The 23867-nt window shown below is 43.1% G+C and overlaps 1 protein-coding gene across 5 annotated transcripts in view; it reads right to left on the reverse strand.

Moving 5' to 3' along the window:
- The window catches only part of DIP2C (DIP2 acetate--CoA ligase C (putative)), a 311707-nt gene that overhangs the window by 111815 nt on the left and 176025 nt on the right, over window positions 1-23867 (reverse strand). For all 5 annotated transcript variants that reach the window (XR_008686670.2, XM_055431717.2, XM_055431748.2 and 2 more), the window contains 4 exons: window positions 22010-22219; window positions 8086-8220; window positions 3271-3390; window positions 1933-2130 (listed from right to left, as the gene is read on the reverse strand). Coding sequence is in view for 4 of the 5 variants with exons in the window: in XM_055431717.2 (XP_055287692.1) it covers window positions 1933-2130; window positions 3271-3390; window positions 8086-8220; window positions 22010-22219 (663 nt within the window). In the remaining variant the exon portion in view is untranslated. The remainder of the gene's footprint in view (window positions 1-1932; window positions 2131-3270; window positions 3391-8085; window positions 8221-22009; window positions 22220-23867) is intronic.

Here is a 23867-nt window from a genome sequence, read left to right on the forward strand (position 1 = left end):
AGTAGCAAAATACAAACTCAATATACTGCTGTTATCAAAAAACTACTGTGTCTATATACTAATGATAAACTACTAAAAAGAGAAACCAGAAAAGACCCTATTTACAACAGCATCGAAAGGAATAAGATACTTCAAAATAAAGTTAATTAGGAGGTAAAAACCTGTACATTCAAAATTGTTAAGACTCGGGACTTCCCCGGAGGTCTGGTGGTTTAAGGCCTCATGCTTCCACTGCACGGGGCACAGGTTCAGTCCCTGGTTAGGAACTTAAGATCCAGCATGCCGCATGGTGTGGCAAAGAACAAACAAACAAAAAACAAACAAAAAAAACCCCACTACAAAAAGCACAATGAAAATTAAGCCCCATAAAATCTGCATCTTTATAAAAAAACTGTAAGACTTTGATAAAGAAGCTGAAGATAACACAAACAAATGGAAAGATATTCTGTGCTCGTGGATTAGAAAAAGCAGTTTTGTTAAAGTATCTGTACTACTCAAAGCAATCTAAATCCAATCCCAATCAAAATTCCAACAGCACTGTTCACAGAAATAGAACAAACAATTCTAAAATTTGTATGAAACCATGAAAGATCCCTAATGGCCAAAGTCATCTTAAGAAAGAAAAACAAAGCTAGAGACATCGTGCTCCCTGACATTACAAAACTACCAGTAATAAGAACAGTATGATACTGGCACAAAATCAGACATATAGATCGATGAAACAGAATAACCCATAAATAAACCCACACATATATGTCAACTGATTTTTGACAAAGGAGCCAAGAAAGGGAAAAGGACAGTCTTTCAATAAATGATGCTTGGAAAACAGTAACCAATCAGCTCCTGGTCTGAACCTGGCCAGGGACGAGGGTCAGACAGGAAAGTCTTCTATCTTTCTGACTGACTAAAATCTATTTCTAAGAGTATAATTAAAAAATAAATAAATAAACCCTATGCCCCATTATAGGTAAATACCCTTTATCCACTAAGAATTTCCCAACAGAGCCAGAAGAAAAAAATTGAGACTATGAAAACATACGCTCCTGAATCCCATTTCCTTCCATGATATGCACAGGATAATGATGGAGTCTACAGTGGGGGCCTTCTGGGCCCCACTAAAAGCTGGGTTACATTACTTAACACAACACCTGGCTCGACCTCCACTGCTAATGGAGAAAACAGTTTCTTTCCTACCTGCAGTTAGAAAAGCATTATTATCACAGAAATAAAACCAGAAGTTAAAAATGGTAATGTAACCTCACACGTGCAGATATAAGCCATTTTGTCTTTTAGTTATGAAGCTGATTTCTTTGCAATGCTGCTGCAGAGTGTGTGAAAATGACCTGACAATTCATCTGTGCAACAAAGAAAGGAATCTCTCTCGTATAGTTAACTATTTCCAAAAGTTTATGGACTGCATTAATTATACTGAATAAAGAGTTTAAGTTTGCTTCCCTTGCTTGCTAGAAAAGCACTGTGGAAACAGATTTTGTTTCTTCTGAGTGATGCATGTCAAAGAGTTCTATATACATTCTTTCTTGTTTCATTTAACTACCAATCCTTCTTCAAAGCATTAATTTAATGTACATTCCAAGAGGTAAAATCCAACATCTTATTATTATTATTAGTTATAGCCACTAATTTTTGTATCATTTTCTGGTTTTTACTCAAAAACATTAAAAAATAATAATTTTTCACATTCAAATCAAATAATTTTCGTATACTGACTTGACCCAAAAGTTCATTTGGGTTTTCAATAGTATCTTACAGGAAAACAAAATGAACTTTCTGGCCAATCCAATATTTCCTTTTGGGTTCCATTTATTTCCATATTGGAAATGTAAGGCAACACAAATATAAACTGCCACCCTGAAAGTGGTGGTTGTGTGCAGGCACAAGCAGACAAAAGGTGGATAAGCCCCAAAGGATTACCGTAAGTGAGGATGTAGAGAGGTTTTCCATTTGTGTCCATCGTGGTCAAGCATGGGGCCTTTGGTGAGATGGTCCCCCATCGCTGCAAAGCTGCTTCTAACGATGGGGGCCAATTTGTAACCACACCCAGCTGCTCCCCACGCATCGCCAACATCTGGGCTCCCTCTGGCTTTGGCTGGTTTGGATCTGGTTGTTGAACTAAATACATTTGAACACAGAAGGTTTTCAAATACATCCATTATTAGCACAATCATTCATTTTAAAGAAGCTGGAAGACTTATACTTGAGTTAGAAATTTATTTCAGGAAACATGCGCAGGTGCTTTTCTAGAATTAGAGCTACAACTGACATATGAGCCTCACGGATATAACCAAAGCACGTAATTCTTCCAACATCCAAGGCAATGTCAGGATGTGGAACTCAGGGAGACCTGAATGCATTTATAAACTGACAAGTAAAACTATGCATTTAAACACGCCTAGAGTCTAACATTGCAATAGCCATGTTTAAAACATCAGTTCTCAACATACACCAGTAACTGTAGACTCCAAAGAGTCCAAATCTGGCTGAAGTATACTGTGCCCTTAAATATGGAGATGTAAATTTGAATTTGCTACAACTACTAGGATTAACTAGCACAGCTCATATTTTCTTAAGTAAAACAAAGATAAATGCCCTATAACAAAAGCAATCTGCTCGACTCTTTACATGGGTGAGAATCTGAGAGGTCATTCTTTTTACTTCTGGGAAGGTTTCTTTTATAGCGTACGACAGATGATTTCCACGGGCTGGCAAGAAAATCAACCATGTCTTACTTGTGGCACAAAGACCAAGAAAATAAGGAGACTGGGTTTGACACAAGCAGTACTTTGTTTCAATTTTAGGTTTTCTTGTATTAAAAGGCTCAGGAGTGTTCAGAGTGAAGACATCCAGCTCCTGAAGCTGTCCAGAGAGGAAGCAAGGCAAGATTCCCACAGCTCACTCTGCCTTCCTCTAAAGCCAACGCAGAGAGAATGCACTGCTTGCTGAGCTCAGGTTGTCCGATTTCCTTGCATTCCTGTAGCTTCATGGAGTCCTCAGAAAGAGGACTGGCTCATGGGACAAAATCACATGCTGCTCAAAGTCAGTACCAGTGGCACTGACCCAGCAGTTTTGGGACTGAGCATACGTTTAAAGGGACCTTGCGGAACAGTACCTACAGTTTTTAGCCGGGATTCCTGTTTCCTGTGAAGAGCAAGATTATTGTTTTTAAAGATCAAACAACCTTGGTCGAGAAATAACTACAGTTTATGGGGTCACAGAAACACTGGACGAGGGGGTAGGAAGGGGCTCTTTCACCTTCTAGTAGTTCTTCAAAGTCATCGACGAAGAATTCCCGTAAGGGTGGTCGTTTGGGTCGTTTGAGGGTATTGACAAGCTGCTGGATCTTTGCAGATACGCGGCTACTTACAGGCACACCTGAAAACAGAATCATGAGGCAGGTGGACTGACTCTCAGCACAAACCACCATGAACAAACAGCCACAGTAAAAACGGCTGTGGAACCACACTCTGTCCCATCTGTGTGTCCCTAGGTGACTTCTGTCAACAAAAACACTCCGAGGAGAGTGGTCCCAGCATGTGGCCTTGCTGGGAAGCCTCAACAGAGAATAAAGATGGAGCAGAAATGATTCTTTTTACACTGTGAGCTGTCCGGCTCTGGTGACCCTGGGAACAGCTCCAGACCACAGACTGGGCTTGGTCCCACCTCTACTCCTAAGAAAAGGGTCTGTCATCTCCTCATCCATACCCGTCTCAGGTTCTCCTCTGACTGATCAGAAAGCTGATGAAGCAGCGAGACCTTCCCCAAGTCCCAGTCTCCCCTGAGACCACCTGTGCTCGGCCTCCAGTTGCCACCCCAACACCTCCCAATGAAAGTACAGGGACCTGAGGTGCTATGAGTGCCACTATCCTCTTTCAGGTGACAGCCAGGTCCCTTCTATATGCCTTTCAGATCCACTCTCCTGAGTGAACATTTAGGGAATACATCCTAGAAGCAAAGCAACCAAAAGTCTCTAAATTCAATTTCTGATATTAACACAGAACTCACATACATTAATATTTATCCATGTGTACTGAGGAAAATAAACCCTACCTTATAATACATTTCTTAGGATAATAAATGCCACATAGTTTTGAAAATGATCAGTGAAAAAGACATGAAATTTTTAAAAATTTAAATAAATGGACAAAAGGAGCACCAAGACACTGAAGCCATAACTGGATCAAATGTACCCTCCTCTGCAGGCAGATGTCATTCCTATTCAAAGGTGCTTAGAAACCTGAACCTGTAAATTCACAGGCCGAGAACCTTCTAAGCCCCTGGACAAAAGAACCACAACCACAAGAGGTCTTTTCTGTTCTGACTAAGCCAGAGCCCTTTATCCATGGCACATGCATGTGTGTTCAGTCTCTCAGTCAAGTCTGACGCTTTGTGAATCCATGGACTGTAGCCCGTCACACTCCTCTGTCCATTGGATTCTCCAGGCAAGAATACTGGACTGGGCTGCCACACCTTCCTCAGGGGATCTTCCCGACCCAGGGATCAAACCCGTATCTCCTATGTCTCCTGCACTGATAGGTGGGTTCTTTACCGCTAAGGTCACCTGGGAAGCCGTCCACCACACAGTGTCACAAAAACAGAACTCAGCTTTTGGAATGAGTACAACAGCTTTCAAGGAAATTTTTCTATCAAATAAACATTTTAATAGTCTCAAAATATTCTCTGAGCACTTTCAGAATTGACACACTAAATATTTTACAATCTTGAAAATATATAAAAATATACAACCCAGAATTCTCACTATCTAAACATAATATTCCCCTATTAAATAGTCCCAGCTAATCTGGTTAGCTAATCCCAGCTAATCAGACTTAAACAAAGTAGGAGAAATCACTAGATCATTCAGGTATGACCTAAATCAAATCCTTTACGATTACACAGAGGAAATAACAAATAGATTCAAGGGATTAGATCCGACAGAGTGCCTGAAGAACTATGGATGGAGGTTCATGACATTATACAGGACGCATCACCATCCCCAAGAAAATGTAAGGCAAAAAGGCAAAATGGTTGTCTGAGGAGGCCTTACAAATAGCTGAGAAAAGAATAGAAGCTAAAGACAAATGAGAATAGGAAAGATATACCCATCTGAACGCACAGTTCCAAAGAATAGCTAGGAGAGATAAGAAAGCCTTCCTCATTGACCAATGCAAAGAAATAGAGGAAAACAATAGAATAGGAAAGACTACAGATCTCTTCGAAATTAGAGATACCAAGGGAACATTTCATGCAAAGATGGGCACAATGAAGGACAGAAATGGTATGGACCTAATAGAAGCAAAAGATATTAAGAAGAGTTGACAAGAACATACAGAACTATACGAAAAAGATCTTCACAACCCAGATAATCACGATGGTGTGATCACTCACCTAGAGCCAGACATCCTGGAATGCAAAGAAAAGTGGGCTTCAGGAAGCATCACTATGAACAAAGCTAGTGAAGGTGATGGAATTCCAGTTGAGCTATTTCAAATCCTGAAAGATGATGCTGTGAAAGTGCTGCACTCAATATGTCAGCAAATTTGGAAAACTCCGCAGTGGCCACAGGACAGAAAAAGGTCAGTTTTCATCCCAATCCCAAAAAAGGCAATGCCAAAGAATGTTCAAACCACCTCACAATTGCACTCATCTCATACGCTACCAAAGTAATGCTCAAAATTCTCCAAGCCAGGTTTCAATAGTACATGAACTGTGAACTTCCAGATGTTCAAGCTAGATTTATAAAAGCCTGAGGAAACAGATCAAATTGCCGACATCTACTGGATCATCAAAAAAACAAGAATTCCAGAAAAACAACTACTTCTGCTTCATTGACTATGGCAAAATCTTTGTGTGGATCACAACAAACTATGAAAAATTCTGAAAAGAGATGGGAATACCAGACCACCTGACTGGCCTTCTGAGAAATCTGCATGCAGGTCAGGAAGCGACAGTTAGAACCAGACATGGAACAACAAACTGGTTCCAAATCCAAGGAAATGAGTACGTAAAGGCTGTATATTGTCACCCTGCTTATTTAACTTATATGCAGAGTGTATCATGAGAAATGCTGAACCGGATGAAGCTGGAATAAAACTGATAGGAGAAACATCAATAACCTCAGATATGCAGATGACACTACCCTTATGGCAGAAAGTGAAGAAGAACTACAGGGCCTCTTGATGAAAGTGAAAGAGGAGAGTGAAAAAGATGGCTTAAAACTCAACATTCAGAAAACTAAGATCATGGCATCTGGTCCCATCACTTCATGGCAAAGAGATGGGTAAGCACTGGAAACAGTGAGAGACTTTTCTTGGGTTCCAAAATCACTGCAGATGGTGACTGTAGCCATGAAATGAAAAGACGCTTGCTTCTTGGAAGAAAAGCTATGACCTACCCAGACAGCATGTTAAAAAGCAGAGGCATTGCTTTGCCAACAAAGGTCCATCTAGTCAAAGCTATGGTTTTTCCAGTAGTCATGTATGGATGTGAGGGCTGGACTATAAAAAAAGCTGAGCGCTGAAGAATTGATGCTTTTCAACTGTGGTGTTGGAGAAGACTCTTGAAGAGTCCCTTGGACTGCAAGGAGATCCAACCAGTCAATCCTAAAGGAAATTAGTCCTGAATATTCATTGGAAGGACTGATGCTGAAGCTGAAACTCCAATACTTTGGCCACCTGATGCAAAGAACTGACTCATCGGAAAAGACCGTGATGCTGGGAAAGATTGAAGGCGGGAGGAGGAGGGGATGACAGAGGATGAGATGGTTGGATGGCATCACTGACTCAATGGACATGAGTTTGAGCAAGCTCTGGGAGTTGGTGATGCACAGGGAAGCTTGGCATGCTGCAGTCCATGGGGTTACAAAGAGTAGAACACGACTGAGCAAATGAACTCAACTGAATCTGGTTTGGATGAATTAGAGATTATTTCTCAAGGCTACTGGTGCTCCAGCTTAAACAGGACACACACATCATCCCAGGACCCAGCTCAGAGTTTCTCACGTGTTAAGTCCGGGATGTGGCCCAGAATCTGTTTTCAAACAACTGCCCCATGTGGTTTTGATACAAGATGCTATCACATCACTGGACTGGACAACAGATGAATTTACCTAGGGGAGGAGGTGAAGATGCTAAATTTCAAAGGCAACAAAGATACTCAAGTGGTGAAGACAAGGACAACAGTAATGACGGAGTCAATAAACAACAGATTTAGTGGAGGACTGCACAGACATCGACACTGAGAAGCAGTCCAGAGAAACCAGTCATACTGGACACTGGACTGACTCCAGATGTACTAACAGAGAACTCACAATCCAGTGACCTTGGGCTCTGACCACAGTGAGGAGGCATCAGCCTGTTGGAGGCTGGGTTCAGGCCTCCTCACCACCCCTGAGTCACTGTGTCACAGACACAAGCTCAGAGGTATAGAGGGCACACAGAAGCTACTACAGACATCTTCCAAGTAAAGAACACTTTACATCATCATCAGGTTCCATGCTAACTGTCATGACCCTGGAGGTCAAGGAATGCAGAATAAAGCATGAAGTTCACGTTCCAGCCTGTCACTTCAGGATGGGTAACAGAAGATGTTAGAGCATGTGAAGATTAAAGATTCATGGAATAAGAGAACTCCAATGGCTGTACACAAATCACCAACACTTTATTCAACATCGAAGGAGAAAAGGACCCCCTTTCTTCCAAAGTCTAAAGCTCCACACTGCCCATCTCTGTCAATTATTTCGGTTGCGTTTAGCTCCATATTGACCTCCAAGTACCTGTTCATAGTCTTGACACCTCCACTAATTTTGTAACTGTGGAATCAACATCACCACCAAAAACAGCAGGATTTCATCAAATCTTTTTCTTCTCATGACTAAACTCCTACAAGAAGGAGTAACTCTTGCCCTTGGAGACAGTCTGCACTTCCTGTAACTATGCCACCTTCTAGGGAAGCTCATGAAGGCCCTGATGAGCTCATGAGCCGACTGTGTCCCTAGAAGAAACACATCCAGTCAGGGCACAGAAGGACACTTGGAATTTACACAGGAGGAAAACTTGCTGGGAGACATACCATCACCAGTTTCCATGAGCTCGGCATTGCCATACTTCGGGGCTGTCCGCGACGTCGTGGAGCCCTGTGGTCTTTCTACTTGTATTGCATGTTCTGAGGTGTAAGTGGTTACATCAGGAGGTGCAGAGTGATTTTCTGTAAAGAAGCAAACTGTAAGTTTTCTGGTAATCATGATACATTTACTATGAAAGCTACATAAGCAGTTAAGTGTTCCAAAATGCCACATCCTAAGAAGATGACAAGATACTGAATCAAACACTAAAACAAAAACTTCAGCATAAAGATGGCTTTTACCATAATTTACACTGCTCAACATGAACAAAGTTAGGTAAAACTCCAGACACAATATCACTGCAGGACCGACATCAATGACTCACTGTAACATTTTAATTAGAATAATGTCATCAAGTGGCCAATGGAAAAAGATAGTGTAAGTTATGTGTTTGCTCATAACAGAGTAATTTTCTTGTCTGTCATAGCAGAGGCAGTTAAGAATTCAAGCTTTAGACATAGAGCGCCTGGGGTTTGACTCCCAGTTCTGCAAATTCTTGAGACCTTGGAAAGCATGCTGACCTCTATACTTTGGTCTCTTCATCCATCAAATGGGAAAAATGGTAACTAGTTGCTTGTTGGATATACATATGTAAATGAGTTAACATATGTGAAGTTTGTAATACTGCACAGGAGGGGTTATCAAAACTATCCCCAAGAAAAAGAAAGGCAAAAAGACAAAATGGTTGTCTGAGGAGGCCTTATAAACAGTGGAGAAAAGAAGACAAGTGAAAGGCAAAGGAGAAAAGGAGAAATGTATCCATTTGAATGCAGAGTTCCGAACAATAGCAAGGAGATAAGAAAGCCTTACTCAATGATCAATGCGAAGAAATAGAAGAGAACAATAGAATGGGAAAGACTAGAGATCTCTTCAAGGAAATTAGATACCAAGGGAACATATCATGCAAAGATGGGCACAATAAAGTATAGAAACGGGAAAAAAAAGGACAGAAATGGTATGGACCTAACAGAAGCAGAAGATATTAAAAACAGGTGGCAAGAATACACAGAAGAACTATAACTGCACAAAAAGATCTTAATGACCCAAATAACCACAATGGTGTGATTACTCACCTAGAGTCAGACATCCTGGAGTGTGAACTTGAGTGGGCCTTAGGAAGCATCACTATGAACAAAGCTAGTGGAGGTGATGGAATTCCAGCTGTGCTATTTCAAATCCTAAAAGATGATGCTGTGAAACTGCTGGCACTCAATATGCCAGCAAATTTGGAAAACTCAGCAGTGGCCACAGGACTGGAAAAGGTCAGTTTTCATTCCAGTCCCAAAGAAGGGCAGTGCTGAAGAATGTTCAAACTACTACACAACTGCACTCATTTCATATGCTAGCAAAGTAATGCTCAAATTTTTCCCATTAGGCTTCAACAGTACATGAACCGAGAACTCCCAGATGCTCAAGCTGGATTTAAAAAAGGCAGAGGAACCAGACATCAAATTACCAACATCCAGTGGATCACTGGAAAAGCAAGGGAATTCCAGAAAACTACCTACTTCTGCTTCACTGACTACGATAAAGTTTTTGGCTGTGTGGATCACAACAAACTGTGGAAAATTCTTCAAGAGATGCGATTACCAGACCACCTTACCTGCCTTCTGAGAAATCTGTATGCAGGTCAAGAAGCAACAGTTAGAACCTTACGTGGAAAAATGGACTAGTTCCAAATTAGGAAAGGAGTATGTCAAGGCTGTATATTGTCACCCTGCTTATTTAAATTATGTGCAGAGTACATCATGTGAAATGCCAGACTAGATGAAGCACAAGTTGGAATCAAGATTGCCAAGAGAAATATCAATAACCTCAGATATGCAGATGTCACCACCCTTATGGCTGAAAGGGAAGAAAACCTAAAGAGTCTCTTGATGAAAGTGAAAGAAGACAGTGAAAAAGTTGGCTTAAAACTCAACATTCAAAAAACTAAGATCATGGCATCTGGTCCCATCACTTCATGGCAAATAGATGGGGAATAACTGGGAACAGTGACAATCTTTATTTTCTTGGGCTCCAAAATCACTGCAGATGCTGACTGCATCCATGAAAGTAAAAGACACTTGCTCCTTGGAAGAAAAGTGAAAAACGTGAAAGTCGCTCGGAGTCTGACTCTTTGAGACCCCACGAACTATACAGTCCATGGAATTCTCCAGGCCAGAATACTGGAGTGGGTAGCCTTTCCCTCCTCCAGGGGATCTTCCCAACCCAGGAATCAAACCCAGGTCTCCCACATTGCAGGCAGATTCTTTACCATCTGAGCCACAGGGGGAGCCCAAGAATACTGGAGTGGGTAGACTTTCCCTTCTCTAGCGGAAATTCCGAACCCAGGAATCGAACCAGGGTCTCCTACATTGTAGGTGGATTCATTACCAACTGAGTTATCAGGGAAGCCCCGTTTGAAGAAAAGCTATGACAAACCTAGACAGCGTATTAAAAAGCAAAGATATTTCTTTGCCGACAAAGGCAAAGTCAAACCTATGGTTTTTCCAGTAGTTATGTATGGATGTGAGAGTTGGACCATAAAGACATGTGAGTGTCAAAGAATTGATGTTTTTGAACTGTGGTGTTGGAGAAGACTGGAGAGGCCCTTGGACTACAAGGAGATCAAGCCAGTCAATCCTAAAGGAAATCAACCCTGAATTGGAAGGACTGATGCTAAAGCTCCAATCCTTTGGCCACCTGATGTGAAGAGCTAACTCATTTGAAAAGATCCTGATGCTGGGAAAGATTGAAGGCAGTAGGTGACGAGGACAACAGAAGACAAAATGGTTGGATGGTATCACCGACTCAACACACCTGAGTTTGAGCAAGCTCCTGGAGATGAAGGATAGGGAAACCTGCGTGCTGCAGTCTATGGGGTCTCAAAGAGTTGGACAAGACTGAGTGACTGAACAACAAACGTGAAATTCTTAGAACAATTCATGATACATAGTGAACATCTAAAAAATAGTGGCTATTTTAATATCTGTTTTAGCATGAACAGTATTGAACAGCCCAGTCATTCAAAAAACAATTGTTTACATCTAATGTGTATAGGATACTGTGTTCTGCACAATGAGACATGCGGTGGGCCCTCCACACATTACTTGATGATAAAACTTAAGAACTTAAATGGCTAAATGGAGAAAGCACAATTTTGCATGTATTAATTAAGACATATGACTTCCCTGGTGGTACAGAGGATAAGAACCCATCAGCCAACGCAGGGAACGTGGGTTCAATCCTTGGTTCAGGAACTAAGCCTGTGTGCCACAACGACTGAGCCTGCATGCTGGATTACTGAAACCCATGAGCCCAGAGCCTGAGCTCAACAAGAGAAGCCACCACAATGAGAAGCCCACAGACTACAATTAGAGAGTAGTTCCTGCTCTCAGCAACTGGAGAAAGCCCACACACAGCAAAGACCTAGGCACAACCAACCATAAATAAATATTTTGAGTATGTCAAATGAGACTTGTGATGTCATTTTATATATAGTAAGTTCTAATAATGGGTATTATACTATTAATTGTGATTTGTTAAGCCTTATGACACAGAACCTAGTAAGATTTAACTAGTTTGTCAAGATTCTATAATTCCACGTGACAGAAGCATAATATTTTGTGCTGTTAAAGGGGAGTAGGTACTGGAAAGCCTTTCTCCTGTGGCCATTGCCTACCTTGGCACTACAAATGAAGGTCAGTTTAAACTGTGAACTCACTAATGAAAAGCACAAGAATGAGGAAAAACAGAACACCAAAGAGATCACAGAAAGAACACTGTTTACAGACTGCGCTAAACAAGAAGCCAGGGCATGCCCAGTTGACTTTGCTGAGAACCTATATGCCTGGGACTCAAATTTTAGCTGTTCTGGCAAATGTCTGGAAACCACCTCAGTCATGGGTATTGTTCTGAGGTTGCAGGTAATTTTGACAATTAGGTAGATTGGCAAGTCCCGAATCCGCCTGAAGTGAAGAGACTGACTTCTGTGGCAGTGAACATGTGTACATTAAGAGATAATACACCAAGTGAGACTTGAGGCCGAGAAATATTAACCTGAACTCTTAGGTAAGCTTCAAATGTAGCAACAGTCCACTCTGGAGACCCTTGAGCCCAGGCACACTAATCAGCACGTGGAAAGCATAAATGGGAGCTGAGTGCTGGGCCACCAGGAGTCACCTGACTAGTCCTCAGGTCCATGTCTCAGAGCTCATCACCTGGGACCGGTTACCGACTTTCCTATGCCTCCATCCCTCATCCTGTAAAAGGAGGTGGTAATGACAGTGCCTATCTCTGAGTGACAGTGGGAATCACACAGATAAAGGGACACAAGCACTGGTGTTACCAGACATGCAGACAGACGTGCCAGGAGAGGAACACATGGGCAGCTCATGGTACCAACAACTGCTCTTCCAGAGTCTAAGCCTGGAGATCGCTGAGAAATAACAGCTGGCATTAGCCCCTAAGCATAGGCCATCAGTAGAGAGCCCAGCTCCCCACTTCTCATCTCCCTGTTCCAGAAGTGCCAAGACTGTTATCTACTGAACTATGTCCTCTTGAAATTCACATGTTGGAGTCTAATCCCCAGGTCCTCAGAAGATGACTGTGTTTGGAGACAGTGGTCTTTTTTAAAATAAATTTATTCACGGTTGTACAGGGTCTTCATTGCTGCCTACAGGCTTTCTCTAGTTGTGGCGAGCAAGGGCTCCTCTCCAGTTGTGGTGTGTGGGCTTCTTGCTGCAGTGGCTTCTCTTGTTGTGGAGCATGGGCAAGGGCACATGGGCTTTAGTAGTTGTGGTGCAAGGGCTTAGTTGCTCTGTGGCATGTGGAATCTTCCCAGACCAGGGATTGAACCCATGTCCCCTGCATTCGCAGGTGGATTCTTAATCACTGGACCACCAGGGAAGTCAGAGACACTGATCTTTAAAAATATAATTAAGGCATAAATGAAGCCACCAGGACGGGCCCTAATTCAATCTAACTGGTGTCCTTGTAAGAAAAGATGAGGTCACAGACACCCGCAGAGAAGACAGCTGTCCACATGCCCAGCAGAGAGGCCTCAGAAGAAACTGCTGACACTGTGATCTCAGACTTCCAGCCTCCAGGATTGCAAACCAAGGAATTAAAGTTGTTTAAGCTGTGTTTAAAGTGCTTTGTTATGGGTGCTTGAGCCACCTGATGCACACCCTTAAGGGAAATTTCTTAGATCACAGCCCAGAAAAAGCTCACCTGTTAGAGAGAGGAGGGTGGGCGGTGGGAAGCTTTCTCAGACTCCTGAGGACCATTTAAATGACCTCCTTAATATTTCAGACACTGCATTCATTCATTCTCTTCATCTCCCCCGCATGTGCTTTTGCCAAACAGACCTTATTTCATGTTTTAATATAATCCAGTTCTCCATGGCTGAGTAGTTAACTCACAGGGGCCTCGTATTTCAAATAAAACTACAATAGATGCCAACATATGATGAGTAACATTTCAAATTACCCACATAAGACAAAAGCAGCTAAAACATTAAGCTTACTGCATTTCCATCTTATTCAGATTTACTTGTTCCTGTTACATGGTAGCCACATCACTGTGATGGCCAACAAGTCTTTGTGCTGAGCGGCCACTTTGAAGATGGGATAAGGAACCATTCCAATACATCTGGTGATTAAGACATAGGAGCAATGACAGCTGCGTGACTTCAACGTGCTTTCCAAATTTATTTATATGCCAGCCCCTCCCACCTCCCCTGCAATCTCCCCACATATGCTGTCACTGCAGGATCATAAACCCAGCAGCTGGCTGCTGTTATGAAGCCAAGGACATTCTGCCACTGCAGTGACACACAGTGCCCCGATTCATCTGGACAAAGATCAGGCCTCCAGGTATTTAACTCTGAGTTCAATACCTATTTTTTGGTAGTGTTTAAAAGATCTTTGTATATAAAAGTTGCTCAAGAAACACTTGATGGGTAAGATAAAACAGAGTGTGGCTGAAGGTGCAGGTTGAAAGGTCTGAAGTGCGCATCAGCCCCAGGCTTGAGACCTATCAGGTCCAAACACACCAGGAGCTGAAGACTAAGTATTCTCATCAGAGCAGGTTTACATTTTCTGAGCCAGATGATCCACTGTTCCTGAGATCAATTTCCCAAAACTCTTAAAATCAACAGAAAAATGGCAGCCATCTTTCCAGCCACCTATCAGATGTCACCTCATTTGTGACTGCCCCAGAGCTACTGTGTCAGCTTTGCACCTGTTCCCTGACAAGTGGGACCTGTTCCATCCACCCTGGTATGGCTTCTGCTCCCAGCAGCTGCCATGGGTTCCTGAAGACCCTGGAATCAAGGCACTAGGGGAAGATGGGAGGGGAGTGTGTTTGGCCTTCTTCCAGGACAGTATCTGCTGTCTTGGTGCCACCAGTACCGAAGGTCCATCTCACTCACTGCATCTCCCTCCCACTTGGGATGCCAGTCTGTTATTCTTGCCAACCATCCAACCCTGTGGACAGCTGTTTTAGCCATGACTATTTCAGGGTACTAGCTGATCTTCCTGCTCGGCTCCACCATGGGATTCCATGCGTCCTTGAACCACCCCCTTCCCTATCTCCACTCTTGCAGGCGTCCAGCTCAGTCTGGCTCTTGTGTCCCACTCAGATGCTGAAGTTGCCCAACACCCAGCTCACATTGTTTGCATTCAGCAAACACTGGAGTGATAGTTCAAAGGATGAATGAGAATGAGTACATCAGAGCACTCGATGACTGGAGATAACATTCTATTTCTCACACTGCTATAAAGCAACTCTCCTTAATTCTGACTAGGGACCTCAGGGGTCAGTGGTCAGAGAAGCTACTTTCAGCCTGTTATTTTTAATCCCCAAATAACTTCTAAAATAAGAGAAGAAAAAGAGGAAATCTGTTCTTCATGTGTAGAAAGCTAAGTACTCGTGGTCCACTAACTGATGACAGATAAGGAGAGCCGTGTTAAGGGACCCAGCCTTCCATCTCTCAACAGGGCCCTCCCAATTCTCCCCCGGTCAATACAACCCTCTTCGGTCACTGAGCAGAAGTGACGCAGGCCCTCAGACCACCCGTCCACCCAGTTGCCCTGGCTTCCTAAGACGACATGGCTGTTTTCATGGCAGCAGAAAACCGGGTTCCTCAATGGAAACGTGGAGGTAACACCTGGTGAAAGGCGCCTGCAACGATGCTGAGGAAAGCAGTCAGAGAATTCAGCTTGTCGCTGGAGATGCTGCTTGGCTGCCCACTGTACCAACCTGTCTTCCATGTGCAGGTCCACCAGAAGAGCAGGCCTTTCTCCTTGGTTTCCCCTGAAACATCCACCTCCCCAGTTTGACAGAAGCCCCAACAGGAGGGTTCTACTGGTGTGTCACCATGTGTCATACTGACACATGACAATGTAAGTGAAGATTTATCTCCTTACTCTTTAATAATCACTCAGGGACAGAACGGTATGCCCTGGTTACCAGTGAGAGCGTGTGTGAAACACTGCTAATGACAACTTACAGTTGCTTTTCAGATTTGCAGACTAAATCTGGAGATGGTTAGAAAGGGCTCAGGGGTTCAATATTCAAATATTTCTCTTAGCCAAAGCTCTGAAAGATTGACTTTAGCAGGATTACACAGGTTCTCAGACCTGGAACAGCCTGCTTCACACATTTATGCCACAAATATCCCATAAAGATTTGACAGCTACTGTAAGACAAATCTAAGGATAGTCTAATACCAGAACAGAAATCTTTACCTTTTTATTTTGTATTGGGATATAGCTGATTAACAAACAATGCTGTGATACTTTCAAGTGAACAGGGAAGGCTCAGCCATATGTATACATGTATCCAGTCTCCCCCAAACTCCCCTCCCATCCAGGCTGCCACATAACATTGTGAGCAGAGTTCCACATGTTGTATGGTAGGTCCTTGTTGGTTATCCATTTTAAATATGGCAGTCATAAGAGAAACCTTTAACTCCTGACAATAGCTTCTCAACTTTTACATCCACAAACTTAACTTCCTGCCAAAGGGCTCCAACCACCATAGACCTGCAGAACCAGAGACGCAGCGAACTGGGATGGGGACACTGGAATTTTATCATTTATGCTAAGTATAAGTGTATTTCTGTGTAGTTTTAACCAGCAGGGCCAAGCTGGAACAAAAAAGCCAAGAAGGAGCAAGCCCCAGGCGTCACAAGCAGGTGCTCCCACACTCGGCAGATGGGGGTTTGGCTCCTGAGGACCACTTACTAGCTGGTGCCATGGGCGCCACATCCCCGCCCTAGGTCTCGGTCTTCTCATCAGTGGAGCTGCCGTGCTGCTACTTGCTCCTCACTGAGGCTGAGGGCACAAGCGACACTGCAGCCACACATTCTGCAATGATGGTGACACCGCCATCCTCGTGCTCAAGCCCACAGGCTCTGCTTCTGCCATTTCTCCCCTTGTGTGGGGATCCTTTCCTCTCATGAGTTCCAGGAAAGAATCTGTGAAACTCAAGTGCATAAAGTGTAAATGACTGTTACTATTTCCTGAGTCATACATATTTGAACTTTAGGAAAAGACAGCATATTAAAAAGAGACATTACTTTGCCAACAAAGGTCAGTCTAGTCAAAGCTATGGTTTTTTCGTGTAGTCATGTATGGATGTGAGAGTTGGGCTATAAAGAAAGCTGAGTGCCAAAGAACTGACTCTTCTGAACTGTGGTGTTGACTCTTGAAAGTCCCATGGACAGTAAGGAGATCCAACCAGTCAATCCTAAAGGAAATCAGTCCTGAATATTCACTGGAAGGACTGATGCAGAAGCTGAAATTCCAGTACTTTGGCCACCTGATGCGAAGAACTGACTCATTGGAAAAGACCCTGATGCTGGGAAAGATTTAAGGCACTAAGAGAAGGAGATGGCAAAGGATGAGATGGTTGGATGGCATCACCGACTCAATGGACACGAGTCTGAGGAAGCTCCGGGAGTTGGTGATGGACAAGGAAGCCTGGCGTGCTGCAGTCCATGGGGTCGCAAAGAGTTGGACACGACTTAGCTGAACTGAACAGATGTCGCTCTGCTCTAGGCACCAAGGTGTGAGCAGCAGGCCCCAGGTACTCCTGCAGCATGAAGCATGTCGTGGATGAAGGGTTAGGATAATTATGGGTCAAAAGCCATGAGTTTGATTCTAAGTATAAAATTCAAATAAACAAAATCAGTTTCAAGCTACAAAAGCCCCAAAACATTTTTGGAGAAAAGCAGCAGGAGACCTGTGCCCTGACAACATCAACAGGGCAACAAGGACAGCATGAACAGGACAGAGGCCAGAAGGGCTACAATAATGAGACGAAAGGTGTGGTGCCTGGAGCCAGGGTACGGAGTAGGGATGGGGCAGAAGGAGGCCTGCATGACACGTGGCAGTTCAATGTCCAGAAGAAGGGTTCTGCTGGTCTGAGGACAGCAGGACCTCATTAGACAGCTTGATCTCAGGACACAGGCAGGGCTGAGAGGCAGGGTCGAGAGGCACTCTGAAATGTGGATGGGAGGCGGCAGTACAGATTTGAAAGTCGTGAAAGAGCAGGTAGCCTTAAAGACTATGGGAGTGGATGACACGGGCAAGAACACAAAGAGACAGGATGGGGAGAGGAGCCACCAGAGGGGAGGCAAGGGGGGAAGCAGAACCGGGATGTGGTGCCAGCGGGCGAGGAGAGAAAAAGCAGTCATCGCAACCAGAGCTCCGGTTCCCAGAGGAGAGAAGTGAGGCCACAACAGAGGAGAGAGGTGAGTCAGCAGGAGCGGATGGAGCCGGGATCCAGAATGAGGACAAGAAGATGAGCCTTGCGAAGAAGGCGCTTTCTTTCCCAGAAAAGGAATCACAGCCAAAAAAAAAAAGAATGGAGAAAGACAGGGAAACATCCGAGCTGGAAAAGGATCAGTGGTTAGAGATGTTCGACAAGGAGACAGACAAAGATCCATGGTGACACTCCCTTAATTTCAGTGTCTGTAGATCTCAGCTTTATTATGAACTGATGAAGAAAATGCAGGATTAGAAGCCAAACCTAGGACCTAACTGAAAATTCCCATAGTCATGTTGGCCAAAGAGATATACCTCTCAAGCCAGGCTTCTTTTAGTACAGAATCACCCACAGAGCCACAGAAACATGCAGTAATTGATGGAAGAGTCTCACAGGCCTTGTGTTACCTAATGCAAATTTTCTTTTCCTGCTTACGTTTTCAATAGCATGGCTTAAAATTCTCTAAAACAGGAGCTGGCAAACTATGGCTCACAGGGCGGCCTGTCAGCTGTGTTTATAAATAAAGTCCTGCTGGTGCACAGCCACGCCTGCTGTTCACGCACGGTCTGTTGCTCTTGAGCCAGGGCACTGAGGAGTGGCAGCAGGACTGTATGGCCCACAAAGCCTGACACCCACTCTCTGGCCCTTTCCTGGAAAAACTGGCAGACACTGCCTCTGAATCAGGAAGCTCCAGCTGCTGGCGACGCCCTGGCTGGGAAAGGAGGCAAGAGTGTCCCAGAGACCTGAGTCCCAGTGGTGCAGGCTTTGCTAATACCACCATCCTCGGTGTGTAGTTAGTATTTTAAGACTGTAAATGTCTGAAAAGTATCAGTAAAGAGATTATGAAAGAACTGATACTATGGATGATTATACATAAATAAATTAATAAATAAATTATGGCTATTTATTACATTCAGCCCTCTGAGCAAATTCCCTAGAAACCCAGAATCTAGCTCCAGGCTAATTAGGAATCAAGCACATGGAGGCGCGTCTACCTGCTTAGCAGGATCGATGAAGGAAACGTGATGAGAATTTCCCTGCTGATACAAACAGCAGCATTCATGCTGATAAACTCTATGATACTCTGGAAATGCAATTACTTCTATGACTATCTGGCTAATGACAATATACCTCAACACGTGTAGATGAAACCTATGAAGCAACATTTCAAATGCATCAGTCACAAAGGATGACACACACCTTACCTATACATCTGTAGCTCATGAAGAAGTCTCTTTAATTTCCTGACTATACAAATTTTGATGCTGAATGTACAACAATGTTATCTATTCTGCTTTGTTCTTATTTCCTAATCTAGAAATGTATTAATAGTTTCTCTTCACTTTCTCTATTTCCTTGTAGCTAATTCCTGTAATATTTTACTCCAGTGCCTTTTTATAAATATGACTCTTGAAGTTTCAAGTGTTACTTTAATTCTTCTGGTTACTCTAAATTATGCTCCCTGACTTTTGATAAAGTATTTTAGAGGTACTAATCCTTTGCCAATTGTCTCAGGAACAGGGCATGCACAAAGGTTCTGTAAACACTTTCTGGTTTTCTCTCTTGACAATGTGGAGACCCTGTTCTGTCTAGGTTGCAGAGGCCATTGCACGGTGCGTCCATCTTCCTAAGTCACAAATGTGCACGACTCAGGCGTTAGCATCTTGTGACACGGATGCCTCGAGCCCTCATTGTCAGTGCTCAAGTGTGAAAACCATCTAGCAGAGCCACAGGAAGAAAGACTCCCTGGATGGGTACCACGTCATCCACTAAGCCAGTCTGACAGGAGGTGAGTGGTGCCCCTGTGCATCAGAATGGATGTATAAAGATGCAGGATTTCCTTCTAAAACAACAGAGCAGAAGCACCACTCACTTGTCCGTCACTTGGTGGTCTCTAACCACTCATTTTCCCTCTGCCCACTGGGCGAGAGACATTTCCACAGACTCTCTCCAAGTGCCTCACCTCGAGAGGTGCATTCCTCTCTGCACCAAGGTGCAAAGTGGTGGTTTATTTGACCCTACATTCCTTAAAACACACACGTACACATAACACTTTCTTATTTTGCAGGCTTTTGATGGCCTCAACAAAAGGTCAAATACTGTCAATTCTGAATTTTCACTTCTTTGGCTTCTGTCACAGGGTTAAAAAAATCTTAATTCTCCTTTTCTTATTATTTTGCCACTGCTTGCTTTCAACAAAATTTGTTTTGCATTTATAGAAAATTCCTAGATATTCTAGGAACTTATCTTTGTGCCAAATTAGAAATTAGTGAAATGTCACATACTCAGAAGCTCTCTTTTAGTTACACTGAGACTTGACACACATGAGTAATGCAACCTTTTATAGTCTGGGTAGGTTTAATTCTCTGTGCTATAATTTCCTCCAATATTCCATGTGTAACTTCATAAAGTGAGAAATAAATGCAGAGAGTAATATGTCCAAAATTACGTATTTCTCTTGGTAAGATTGCTGATATTTCCTTAAAAGTGAACTGTATCAGGAAACACACATTCCAAGGTCGGAGCAAGGGGCAGAGGTGGAGGGAGCTTCATGCCCCACCTGTGCATGTGGCTGCTGGATGCAGCATGCTTACAGCGCCGAGGGACTGTCACAGGTTCCTAAACACTCGGGAAAAACTTTTAGTGTCCAAAAATATCTAATGATCACACGTTTCTCTGATTTCAAATAGAGTTTCTCAGTACACAGTAACCAACATATGCTACCAAAAATATTTTATTAAACTCAAATTTAATAATGCCACTTTGCATGTGAGCATTACTTTAGAAACTGTGAAGAATTTTCCTATTTTCCCCTTTTTATTCACAATGGAGAGGTGGCAAGGGAAGGACAGATCACTCCTCTTCTTTCCACTAACAAACTAGAGCAGGCCAACAGTGATTGCTGAGGAAGCCAGCCCTCCCGGTGTCCCGCTGGGAGACAATCGGCCTCACTGCTGATTCTGGAAAGACTGCGGCTTTTAACCTCAGTTGCACGCTGAGCAAGAGCCACTGGGGCCAAGTCCTAGAAGTCAGTATGGAACTCTTCTGACTCTGTCATGGAGATAGTAATCTAGAAAAAAATACTGTGTGAATGTGAATCTGAGAAGGTGGCAGAGTATCGATTTCATTCATTTCACTAACCTATTTTCTAAATGTGAATTTTTTGGATATGAGGCTAGATGTGGGAGGAGGACATGCACCTGCCCTGTGCTCAGTTCTCAACCACTGCACTGGTGTCCCTGGACGTGGCTGACCCTGGTCCACATCACTTGAATGGAGAACATACTGAACCATCTTGGCACCAAGTTCAAAGCAAGCGATTTACTTTTATGAATATTAATATTTTATTATTTAAGTATTTAAAAATCCCAATCCACAGCTGGAAATGGATGAGAAGATCTGGACCTCATACACCAGATGAATGTGGCACAGTGAGTGTCAGGTGAGGATAAAGGCAGCGACACATGACCCTCAGGTACTCCAGGTTCACGGAGCTCCACTGCTCATTCAATACACTCCTTGCCTCTAACAACTCTTACTTAATCTCCTTTTTTACACAGTTTTCAAACACCTTGCCAATGCTTCCTAACTCTGCTTTTTTAAATACAAAGGATCCTACTTCTCATAACCTAACATACATTCTGGAAACCACCCCAGAAATCTGAATGCCTATAGCAGAAAACTGTTGTAGTGATGAAAGCCTCCCCTTTTCAAAGTAAGGGCAAAGTCACTCTCAAGTGCCCAGTCACGCTTATTAGCATGATTAAAATGTTACTTAGAAGTGCATTATAGTATGAGGAGAAGAAAATGTGTAACCAGATATGGCTGCATGTTTCCCTAATGAACAAGAATGCACTCCTCTACAAGCAGAAAACGCCTAGATTATAGTTGTAGACGACGTCAAGGATGTAAAAAAATAGTAAGAACCAAGGGTTTCACAGAAAAGTAAAGCCAACACGGCAAAGCAGCCCAGGAGCAGGAAACAGGGTCTGACCTGTCCCTCAAGTGTGTTCTGAGGCCACGATACACAGACAGGGAAAATGCAAACTAAAAAGGGCAGCCACTCAGATGCATGGACAGGGAGAACAGCGCAGCCGACTGCCGCAGGGCACTCACCTATGTGCGTCTGAGCCATGACGTCGGCCAGCCTGTGGGCGGCGCCACTCCCCCCACTCTGGGTGGAAGAGGACGAGGTGGTGGAGGTGGTAGAACCATGGATGGCCTGGCTGATCCAATGCTCCATGTTGATGCTGCCCTGGCTGGAGGTGGGGGTCCCCTGGGAGTCACCCTGCACCGAGCCTTCGTCTTCTGAGCCAGAGGAGGTATCTGTGGGAGAGAGGTGATTAGCTGCAACTGGGGCAAGCAGCATTCCCAGGCCCAGGCCCTCTCCAAACACAGACCCACCTCACACACTAACTGGTAAATGACTGAAATGTTACAAGCTTTTCAGATGACAAATTATTTTTCAGTATAGTGAGGTCTTCATCCAAAGCACCTTACCTTACATATATATGCTAGAGAGTCTTCTTGACATTCCAAACTCAAAGACATCCTCACCTGTCCTCCACTCAAGATGTTGGGGAATAACCAAATGTTTTTCTGTGCACGCAGACACCAAGCAAGAAGGCCATGGTGGCATTTCCTGAGACACAAAATTTTCAAGTGTTCAAAGTGGGATGCTCTGCAGCTCTTCTTTATTCGAAGTATTTCTCTGAGCCAAGTGCTATTTTAAGTTGTGTGTGAGTGTGACAGGTTGTGAATAAAAAATTTTATAATAATAGTGTTGGCATTTATGATTATACAAAACTATCTCAAGTGATACTGTCACTAAGACTCGAAATGACAGTTTACAAGATGTATTATACAGTATACCTGAAAATGTTAACCAAACAATTAAATGCACCAAAAATGACATTTCCAATAATGTTCTTTTATATTTTGTAAAGACACTTGTACGGGATTTGTTCTCCTGAAAGTTCTGTCTGTCATCATGAACGAAACAGTAACACCCCAGAGGAAGGAGTCAACATAAAGAAAGGCACACACACAAATAAATCACATGGCACCTTGTACTTCAAACTCGGTATTTCCCATAACAAGTGGCTCAGAAAAATGTCCAACTCCCTGAATATTGTCTAGTTTCAAAGATTTGGTTAAAATATATTTGAAGTAGGTTTGTTACCCATGTAAATCCATTCTGTTTGTTATACACATACAAAATTAAAATTTTCGCATTCATATTTTGGCAAATTATAACTACAAACTAAACAAATAGGATTAAGTATACTAATTATGGTTGTGTCCAACTCTTTGCAACCCCGTGGACTGTACCCCACCAGGATCCTTTGTTCATGAATTCTCCAGGCAAGAATGAATACCGCAGTGAGTTGCCATTCCCTTCTCCAGGAGATCTTCCCAATTCAGGGACTGAACCCGGGTCTCCTGCACTGTAGGCAGATTCTTAGCCATATGAGCCATCTGATGGCTGATCAGCCATCCGATCCCGTGCTGATTTAAAAACCGTTCAAATTACATGTTATGGCTCAGAATTAAGAAATGAAGGAATGTAAGGAAATCAGCAAAAAGGACTCCCTTTCCTATTAAAAAACTATATTCTTGAGATAAATAACATTTCTTGTGTTATCTTTTAAGAAAACACAAAACAACTAAGTTTTATATTTAAATACTGTCTTACAAAGTTCAGAACTTTCACTTTTGAAGGCATGAGAAGTTGAAGAGTGGTCTGAATTAGTACCGGACATACCTGATCACATCCCTAAGTTGAAGTATGTGCTTCTATTACCCTCACTTCTTGCAAACACTCAGGACTAAACTTTACAGGATTCCAAAAAGTGCTTTATATATTCAACTATTCTTATTCTACATTAAATTTCTCTTGTGAACAAAGGGGTGTGCCAGGTAACTTAGGTCTGCAGAAAAGACAGAGTGGCAACCACGCCACGAATAATGTTGG

This window comes from Moschus berezovskii, chromosome 15, assembly GCF_049115385.1.
Source record: "Moschus berezovskii isolate FMDL1 chromosome 15, NW_MosBer_1.0, whole genome shotgun sequence".
Lineage (NCBI taxonomy): Eukaryota > Metazoa > Chordata > Mammalia > Artiodactyla > Moschidae > Moschus > Moschus berezovskii.